This window comes from Erithacus rubecula (genome assembly GCF_903797595.1).
Source record: "Erithacus rubecula genome assembly, chromosome: 14".
Lineage (NCBI taxonomy): Eukaryota > Metazoa > Chordata > Aves > Passeriformes > Muscicapidae > Erithacus > Erithacus rubecula.
In genome coordinates, this window is record NC_136666.1 from 13,453,553 (window position 1) to 13,463,939 (window position 10,387).

The 10,387-nt window shown below is 51.5% G+C and overlaps 1 protein-coding gene across 1 annotated transcript; it reads right to left on the reverse strand.

Moving 5' to 3' along the window:
- Positions 1-5,268: 5,268 nt before the first annotated feature.
- On the reverse strand, positions 5,269-8,873 carry BCL2L10 (BCL2 like 10). Its single transcript, XM_079318224.1, has 2 exons — positions 8,396-8,873; positions 5,269-6,425 (listed from the first exon to the last, which is right to left on the reverse strand). The coding sequence occupies exons 1-2, from the start codon at positions 8,795-8,797 to the stop codon at positions 6,294-6,296; spliced, it is 534 nt and encodes a 177-aa protein (XP_079174350.1). The 5' UTR covers positions 8,798-8,873; the 3' UTR covers positions 5,269-6,293.
- Between the last annotated feature and the right edge of the window lie 1,514 nt (positions 8,874-10,387).

A 10,387-nucleotide genomic window follows, 5' to 3' on the forward strand; every position in this document is an offset into this window, starting at 1 on the left:
CACAGGCAAGATTTGTGCTGTTTTGTGCATTTCTTAAAAGAGTTTATGAGTAATTAGTTTTCCTTTTTCTAGATGAGGAGAAGGGTGATGCTGCCGTGGCAGAGCTGCCTACAAGACTGGCAGTGAGAACACTTAAGGATGGCAGATCCTTCATGTCACAGCTGTGAGTGACCTGTGCTGAGCAGCAGCCCTGGCAGGAGAGGTGCCCAGGCTGGGACTGCCAGTCAGGCACTTTAGATCACGTAGCCATTTGGGGAAAAAAAAAAAAAAAAAGGAAAATATTCCAACCTTGCACATTTTACAGACTATTCAGAGCCAGAACACTCAGAGGTTTCTATGGAGTTTTGGCATGGAAACCACCTAATGACTGGCTGACTGCAGGTCAAGGCTTCCACAGCAGGCAGAGGCTGTGCAACAGCCCCACACCCCTGTCACAGGGACACTGTCACAGCCTGTCACAGCCCAGTGGTGCTCCTCTGCATAGGACTGTGTGAGGATCCAGTACAGCCCAGGCAGAAATCCAGCCCCTCCTCGGCAGCACTGACACCTGCCTGGAAATGCCACCAATCCAGCCTGGGCATGAAATGCTCAGGGAACCTCATCACTTGTAGACTCCCAGTATAATCAGTTCCACATTTAAATCTCTGCTGGATAACAGGAAACAAGCATTTTCCTTGCCTGTCAAGCACCATCAGCTCTCAGCTGCCACTGATCACACCAGCACCATTTTACAATGTTATTTTACACACGACTGGTGAATTTATTCTTGCTCATGCATCAGAATCATTAGTCATCTAACCACCACCCACCCAGTACAGCACCTGTATGGCCACTCCTTCATGGGCTTGTGCTGGGCACCAAGAGGCAGCCATGCCCATGCTGCCAGGGGCAGCCCAGCACTGGGTGCCTCCCAGCAGGGCCATGCTGGGATCTCTGGGAGCACATCCTCTGTCTCCCAGGCTGGAAGGGGCACAAAGCAGCCATGTCTAGCCAGAGAAGCTGGAGGGTCCAGTCTGTGTGCCAGGAGGTTGGCTGATGAGAGCTTTTGGTAGCAGTTCCCAGAGAGAGGAGTTAACACTGTCTGTCCTGCACCAACTCCTCACCAGAGCCACACCAACCTGTATTTTAGGAGTTCCCAAAGAGCTCATCATAAAGCTTCATAATTGATGTTTCAAATTAATTACAACAGCCTGGGAATCTGCTGAAGACAATAATAGCTACAAGGAAGGAGCCAACCAGCCATTAGCAAGCACACTACAAGCAGTGCTCTGTCCCCAGCCTTTGATGAAGCCCAGTGGTTTTGCCCTTTTACTACTATGCATTGCAAATTAAAAGGGCCAGCAAGAGCTCCTGGCTGCAGAACAGGCTGCTCAGAGCAGAGCTCCAGCTGCCATCTCCAGACCCCACTAGGTGCAATGCAGCACAGAAATCTCCCCTGTGCTTAGACTGAACCAGGTGCCCCTTCCCCACACAGCTTCTTAAGGGTATAAGCCACATTTGATAACAAAAAGGACAGCACCAGATGCCATAAGCAGGGTGTGGGGTTCCTGCTGTTACTCACCATGTGCTGAGCTGTTCAGAGACAAACAAAAGAGTAGGTTGGGTCAAATACAAGAACTCCCTCAAATGAACTGTAGTCACAGGTCAGAATCATAAAGATATTAAATCCAGAAAGCACTAACTTTCTGCAATGTCTACAGTGGCTCTCTGCAGACAGGCTTCTCCAGTGCCTTGCACTGCAGTCTCTTGCCACAGACCACACATATTCACTCATCTCCATGGCCACCATGTCCCCTATGAATCAAAGCACTCATTTTAACAGGTTTCATTCTTAACTGAAAGAAATCCACAACACACACCAGCTTGGGTGAACATCCAGAAACCATGAGATTGTCAATGGGCAAGTATCAGTTCCAGGCTGCAGTGCTAGAAACATCACAGGCTGGGCAAAAAACACTGCCTGTTTGAAAAGAGACTCTGACAAAGAAAGCCAGGTCCTCTCTTCCACCTCTCATTTGAATTAAACAAATAGACCAAACCCAGGCAGAGAAAAAATCCAACAAAATGGTCTTGTTAGTTCAGCAGAGAGTTGATTTTTAGACTTCCTGCATTTGACTTCAAGTAAATCAGGATTTTATGTTTTTATTTTTAACTCTGTTCACATTTATAAACTTCAGTTAGTGACAAGATAATTGTTAACAGTTTGAAGGTAACATTTAAAAGTGTTCCTAATAATGGCAGCATTTAAGAAGGAATTACAATGACACTTTTTAAACCTGAAAGCAAGTAATTTCCCAGCTGTGCCTGCTCTCCTCACACAGCATTTTGTCCTGGCAAGGACAACCCTTGGGCACAGGCAAAACCACTTTGTGAGAGCCTCTTACCAGCTTGAGTCTGGTAAGAAAGCAGCCAGAGAAACAGAAGTAAAACCCAGAAGTGTGTTTTCATTATCTAAACAGAATGAGCACAAGAAGTGAAATTATGTGAATAAATGCTATACACTTGACCTTTTTGGTTTCCAGTGATTCTCTGGAGGGGTTTTGGCTATCCAATTGCTGAGTCATTTGTAACAGGGCTCTCCTGTCCTACCCAAGGTTGGGTACCACCCTACAGTGTGCATGGTCAGAAAAGAACACAGCACCAGCACCAATTCCTCCAGTGAGACGTGCCAGACCAGATTTTTTGCATACCACAGCAAAGCAGCTCACAAACTGCCATGTAACACCATCCTGCAACTCACTTTTTTGAGCTCTAACAGTGCCTCATTTTTTCCAAGTCAAAAAGAAACCCACTGGCTAGTTCAATGCTCTTAAGAAGCCTGATGAGTAAATTGCTTTTTCCTTTAATAAGAGCTGGGCTGCTGCAACAGCATTGCAACCTTGGCCAGAGGTTCCAGTTGATGTTCCTTTAGAAGGGAACTGTGTAGGGAGCAGGTGCAGCACCAGCAGATAATACTGACACCTCCAGTGAGACCATTGTGAGCACCTCTATAAACTGGGAACACACCTTCCCCAGCCCTCCAAAGGTCTTCATAACAGCACAGCAGGAAAGACACAAAACTGGTATGAGCAGCCAGGTGATGGAAGAGCCCAGACAGCACCTTCACTCCTCTCCTTTCCCCTCAATCCTGCCAGCACTCGTTGGGCCCCCTGCAGAACCTGCAGCTACTGCCATGTGGAAATCTTCAGACAGGATGAGCCTGCTGCATCCACCACAGACCCAGCAAGTACAACAGTGCTGGAGAGCTGAAATCTGCCATGAGGATTAGACACAGCCTTGCACTGAAACACCACCTACTTCCCTTCTGCATTTAAAGGAAGAAACTGCAGCATCTTGCTTCCCTTTTCTGAGGCAGAAAAGCGGATGAGCAGCAGTTTTCAATTGAGAAAATACATTACTTCATTGAGACAAACTGTCAGGTGAAAACTGAAATAATAATTAAAAAAAAAATTAGAAGTCATGCTAAGTTAGTCTGAACTGCCCTGAAATCAATGGGGCTCCAGTGATTTAAGTCCTGCTCTTCAATCCTACATTCCCATACTGCTCTGGCTGGGACAGGCAGTTACCCCCTCTTGTGCCAGGCTCCAGCAGCCTGGGCTGTGCCCCTGCTCTCAGGGGACTGAGCACAGGCTCCCAGCAGACACCACCAGAGCAGCCTGGCTCCAGGCAGTATTGCCACTCACTGCAGAGCTGCACTGCAGCCTTCTGACTCAGCCTTGCAGCTTTCCTGGCTCTTAGAATCCAGTCCCAGCTTCTCCCAGGCCAAGAAAGAATGGCAGATGCTCTTCAAGCTGCACGTTGGAAAGGGTCTGGTTTACACCAAAAGCTGATGTGACTTTATTAAAGGACATTTCCAGGCCGAGTTTGTTGGGGGATTTTTCATTTTTCCAGAGCAGACTGTAAAAGCCAGCATAAATATCCTCTCTGCTATTGTTTTCATGGGGCCTGCCAGATCAGATTACACTGAAAATCAAGATACAGATATTTTATCTTTGTTCTGTTTGGCACAGGAGAGACATTTGACCTCTGTTTAGAGCATTTCTTGCCCTGTCATTCCCCATGCTTTTCATCATATATCCCCCAAAGCATCTCATGTTTTAGAAACTACTTTTAGTTCTCAGGACCAACCAGCTTACTCCCACTGTGGACAAAGTTCCAGGCAGTGCAGCCTCCTGGATGACTGCAGGCAGACGCCCAGAGCAATCAGCTGCCACATGTGGGAGTCATCCCTGCAGAACTTGAGAGAGGAACCAAGCACAGTCCTGCACCACAGGCTCCCAGTCCTTTTGCTGCAAGGAGGCAAGCTGGAGTTTAGAGAACTGGAAGTTGGAGAACAAGCAGCCGTTTATTCAGAGCCAGCAGCATGAGGGGGAGCACCACCAGCTCCTTCCTGCCTCTGTGGGACTTACCATCCCTGAATGCCCCTTTTTGTCCTTCTCCTGCATCTGTGGCCAGCCAGCACAACGCTGCTCTGTCCAGCCTGAGGCCGTGGCTGCTGCATGCCTGCCCCAGGGCCCAGTGGCCAGCAGGAGAAGCAGGGTGGCCACTGCCAGCCACAGTGATACTGACCTGGCTGCCAGGCTGAGCTTTTGAAAGTCTGCTGCCCACTGGGTGCTCTTCCCACCAAGGAGGACCCTCTCAAAGGGCAGAACCATGGGCCCACAGGCAGCCAGGGAGGGAGGCTGAGCAATAGACTTGCAGCATTTAACAGACATCAGAGCCCCCAGCTTGGAGACAGGGGCATGAGACCACCTTTTAAAAGAGCAAAGCCCAACACCCTCAAAGATTACAGCTGCCCAGTAGGACTAATGCAAGAAGGTTGAACTCCAGCAAAACACTGCACAGTTGACTCAGAAACTCCAGTTTCAGTAAAAAAGCGTGTGTGAGAGAGGCAGCAGCAAGCCTTGGCAGAGAAGAAACAAGAGCTCTGTCATCTCTACAAGCATGAGCAGCTCTTGGAAGAGGCTGGCTGCACCTGCCTATGTTAGTAAACTTTGGAAAGCTTTGGCTTAAAAAACCACCAGGTTGTTTCCAGTCACCACAGTGAAGATGGACCTTTTGGATGGGATTTTCTCCTCAGGCTGTATTATCTCCAGTCTGGACTGCAGGACTGCATTGAGGACTGGTATCAGACTGCTCTACAAGTGCTGTACAAGTCCTCACCTCAAAGCATCAGCAATACAGTGAATACAAACAAGCATCTAGGTAACCACCAAAAACACTCACTGTCTGAGCACCAGCATCCATCCGATCTAATAATCAGAACAGTTTTTTAAAATAAAAATACTTAACATTTATTCACCTTTGAAGTCAACATAGTAAAATTGTACACATTGTGAATAACCAAAGGACATTATTAAAAAGCTACAGAAACATAAGGCAATTTGTACAACCATTGAAAGAAATACACAGCATTTTGAAAACAGAGTGAAATATTACTCAAACAAGACAAATGCTTGATACAAACTAGAGGGACAAGAACCAGCATTAAGTTTTAAACAAAAATAAAGATGTCATGGCTACAAGTATTATACAGTGATAAATACTTCAAAAATATATTAAGATATATGGAAATTCTCACTTTGTAAGGGAAATCCAGAGAAATTCCAGCCTTCACTGGATTTCAATATACCAATTAAGGTTTAATATTTAAATTCTTTTCCTTTCAGTAGGAACCAGTACTGCAGCCATTACTGTCCTGTATCAATACTCACCTTCTTGTAGTGTAATGAATTCAGCCTTATGTTACATTAAGCCCTAATGCTTCTTGCATCAGAGGCACCAATTGCTCTAAATCAACAAATGAGTTGCCTTGATTGCAAGTGCTGTGCACCACGTTTGAAGCCATAAACCACGTTAGATCACAGTCAATGTTCACCCACTTTACAGCATTAATGAACGCGGGTTCTGAGACTTGCCTCCACGCAAATAAGACATCGTGAACAGAGGGTTTAGTAGCAAGCCCACCATAATGTTTTCCTAGCATAACACCAAGCACTCAGAAGTTACAGTACATGAACCATGCTAAAGTTTAGGTTACACCTTCAAAAAAGAAAGTCCAGAGGATGTTTGGAGACAACAGGTGTTGAACACGCACAAACAGTGCTCTAGTTTGTGCCGTTACTGGGGAGCGAGTGAAGCAGTTTATAGCCAAGGATTTGGTGAGGCAGTTTTCTGAGCCAGTTTAAAAATATAGACTTCTTCTTAGAGGGTCTGTTCTATAGAAAATAAAGTGGAATCTGGTAAATTGTCAGTTTTGAGAGTACTCTGCCACGGAAGGTCCGTCCGTGGGCCTACCGCACCAAGAGAAAAGCCAGTCCTGCCATGCCGATGCCCGCCGCCGCCGCCACGATGGCATTGCCGATGGTGCTGCTCTGCTCGGCCGCCTCGGAGCCCTGCCTGCCGAAGAAGCGACAGAAGCCATCCTGCAACACCAACACAAAGGACACTCAGTTGCTTAGCTTGCAATTCGAGCACAGGTTCATCCTCCCAGCCCAGCCTGTCAGCTGCAGAAGTCTCTATTTCAGTCACGACAGTCTAAACCCACTGCCTTGGGCACAGGCAAAAACACTTTGTGAGAGCCTCTGCACAAGGCAACTGAAAGGAGCAGCTACAATTGTGTGTATAATTTGCTCAACAGACAATTGGTCACTTCCTATTGAGATGCTCCGTGTGTCATTACATATTCTTGCCCTTTTAGACGAGTTTCTGATGGAAGTTGCCAGCATTGTTCCTCTTAATTTAAGTTTCAGAAAACCTCTAAAACACAGGATATGGAAATTTCCACTTTTAAGACAGGAGCCCAAAGCCAGTCCCATCTCAGTGGACGTGGGACCGATTACACACTGTCTTGGAAGGGCCATGTGGACACTGCTCAGAGCTGACCTATGACAGAGCAAAGCTGGCAGCTGCTCCCCCAGATCATTGTGATAATCAGAAGTGGCAGCAATACAACTCCAGATGGTCGTGTTTGAACTCTGCTCCGCAGATGTCTATGTAAACAAGTTATACTCTTAATTTCTTCCGGAACTTTGTTCTTTACACTTTGATTTGTGCTAACAGGCAATAAGATTTCCCCAATTTTGCCAAGTGACAGTGTATGCTGCAGCCAACCTCTACACTGTTATAAGTGGCCAGATGGACCAGTGACCACTGGAAAACTAAGTTCATTTTGGTCTCTGGAAAAGTCAACGAAACCAGTGGCTACTTCCCTTCCTTTCTATTTTTAGTGCTTATTTGTACTGACATAAAGCATTCCACTAGGACTGGGAATGGGAAACGAGCAGTTCTGTGGGATTGCTGACATTCTGTTCAAAAACACAGGCAGAGCTGTACCGATGCCTTAAATGTGTGCATCTCTTTTCTCCCTAGACCCGACCTGACCGGCCTGAGGACGGGCAGGAAAAAGAGCCGCATGTCTGGAGGGTGGGTGCCTTAATACACAGGTGTACTTGGGAACTGGCACGGGTTTGTGCTCACACCTGGGAGAGGACCTGTGCCAGCCTGCCGGCCGAAATGCACAGGCTGTAGACCTGAGGGAAAGGCAAGCTTCTCTCCCTCAGCCAGCAGCATCACTCCTGCCATACAGGGAGGCTGCACCCCAATGGGACCATGTGCGGGCACCAGAGGGGAGGGATCTGGCTACCGCAGCACTGGGCACCCGGGGCACCCCAATGGCCCAGAGCATAGCTGGCGATGGCCAGCAGCCCTGGGGACACACCGCGTGTGGCGATGGCCGGCAGCCCTCGGGGACACACCGCGTGTGGCGATGGCCGGCAGCCCTCAGGGACACACCGCGTGTGGCGATGGCCGGCAGCCCTGGGGGACACACAGCGTGTGGCGATGGCCGGCAGCCCTGGGGGACACACCGCGTGTGGCGATGGCCGGCAGCCCTGGGGGACACACCGCGTGTGGCGATGGCCGGCAGCCCTGGGGACACAGCCCGTGTGGCGATGGCCGCCAGCCCTCAGGGACACTCCGCGTGTGGCGATGGCCGGCAGCCCTGGGGACACACCGCGTGTGGCGATGGCCGGCAGCCCTCAGGGACACACCGCGTGTGGCGATGGCCGGCAGCCCTGGGGGACACAGCGCGTGTGGCGATGGCCGGCAGCCCTCAGGGACACACAGCGTGTGGCGATGGCCGGCAGCCCTCAGGGACACACAGCGTGTGGCGATGGCCGGCAGCCCTCAGGGACACACCGCGTGTGGCGATGGCCGGCAGCCCTCAGGGACGCTCCGCGCCGGTGCCGCGCACGCCCATCGCCGACACGGGCACGTCTTCCCCCAGGACGAGTCGCTGCACGGAGCCGGGGGCTGCCCTGCCCCGCTCACCGGGGAGGGGGCGAGGGTCCCGGCGCCCGCCCCAGACCGCTCCCCGCCGCCCGTCCCCGCTCACCCATCCGCCGTGCGCCTCCAGCCACTCGCCGCGCTCCTCGGCCAGGTAAGCGGCCAGGTGGGCGGCCAGGCAGCGCGGCCCGTCGCCGCAGCCCCGCTCGGCCAGCGCGGCCGCCAGCGTGCCGGCGAACACCACGAGCGCCAGCAGCCGGCCCCAGTTGAGGCCACCGTCGGCCTCCAGCTGCGCCGCCACCCTCCCGAGCAGCGCGGCCGCCTCCCGCGGCTCGGCCCGCGCCAGCGGCGCGCAGGAGCGGAAGAAGGGCCGCTCCTGCCGCTCCAGCTCGGCCGCCGCCCGCCGCAGCGCGGCCGCCGTGGGGCTGGGGGGCAGCGCGGCGCCGCCGCCGCGGTGCTGGAAGTAATCCTCCAGCAGCAGCGCCGTCTCCTCCTTCAGCGAGCGCGGCATGGCGGCTGCCCACGGCGGCGGCCCCGCAGCAGCAGCTGCCGCCGACTAAGAGGCGGGGCGGCCCCTCCGCCCGGCCCGGCCCGGCCCGGCCCAGCCCGCCCCGGGCGCTCCCCTCCTCCGGGGCGGGGCCGAGCCGGGGCGGGCGCGCTCCCATCGCGAGGGACCGCCCGCATCCCTGGAAAAGCATCTGCGGCGCCGTGCTGCGGGCCCCGCTGGGCAGCCCAGGGATGCACTCAGTTATCGGCTGCTGGCTCTCAAATACTCGCTTCAATTCCTTTTAGGTTTTGTTTTTTGTTCCTCATTAGTGGCCCGACCGAACCTGTATTCTTTGCATCAAAGAAGATGTAGGTTTTCTAGGATCATGGGGTGAGTGCAGCATATGCAGTGGCCTTTACTTTTTGATGAGCACACAGGCAAAATATAAGACCTTCATGGTGCAAAGGGCGGGCCTTTCACAGTGCTGGTGTAAAGCGGCTGAGCACAGCGCTTGGCAAGGGTGCCGTGCCCGGCGGGACACGTCCCCTGCATCCCCGGGGAGCCCGGGCGCGGCGGCAGGCACGGCACCCAGCTCCCTGCTCGGTGCCGCTCGCAGGTGCGGTGCTGGCGGTGGCTGTGACCGCAGTGTCGCACACAGCCCGGCACACAGAGCACTGCCGCGGCTCCCGGCACCGTGAACGCGCTCACCTCTCCTCCCGCAACAGCCTCCAGGTGCCCAACGCTCCAGCACAGGGCTGCTTGGCTTCACTCCATCGCTCTAGAGATACAGCTGTCTCCATTTCACATCCCCATTAGAAAATCTAAAAATAGGTGGTTGGAATCAATCCTGTTGCAATTTCTCAGATCGCTATCAAGAATTGGCCTGATTGGCCCTTACGAGTCCCTCCTAAGGCAAACTTTAGTTCTGCATCCCCGTATTTGGCTTTTGTTTTGCTTTGGAGCAGGGAAATGCAGTCTGGTTATGTGCTAGAGCGGTGGCTGGAATGAAATCTTTACTTTTCACAAGAGCTTTATACACATGCTTTTAAAACTATTTTTCCTTATGATTGTTAATCCTGGAGCAAGAATTTCCTATTGCATTCCTCACAGCATGAGTGCGAGAGGGAGAGGCTGCTCTTTCTCTAGCAATATCCTTTTCCACCCTTCCTGTTTATATAGCATTTTTGTTTAACAGAGCCATCTGATAGTGATGGGCCCAGATACAGCTCCCCTGTCTGCACACGTTTATGGAATAGAGGTGTTTCTGGCACAAAAAAGCTTGACATACCAACAGGGAAATCTTAAAACGCTGGGTTTTCCAAAGCCTCCCCTACAGCCTTTAGCGAGTAAAAAACACAATAGGTACTTCAGTGTCTTGTTCCTCTAAGTGTCATTTATCTGATGGGAAGTTGAGGCCCATCCTGGTTAATGTTTTCACCATTACCTCAGCAACAAAGAGGTGATTTTCACAGGTGGCAAGCCCATGCCCACCCAAAGGCAGTGGCCCTGAAGTGGAAAACCCACGGCATTTCTCCATGCAAGAACAGAAGTGCAAGATGCAATGTCAGACTCATTCTCTCTGGATCTGGTGACAGTTTGGGCACTGATGTCACT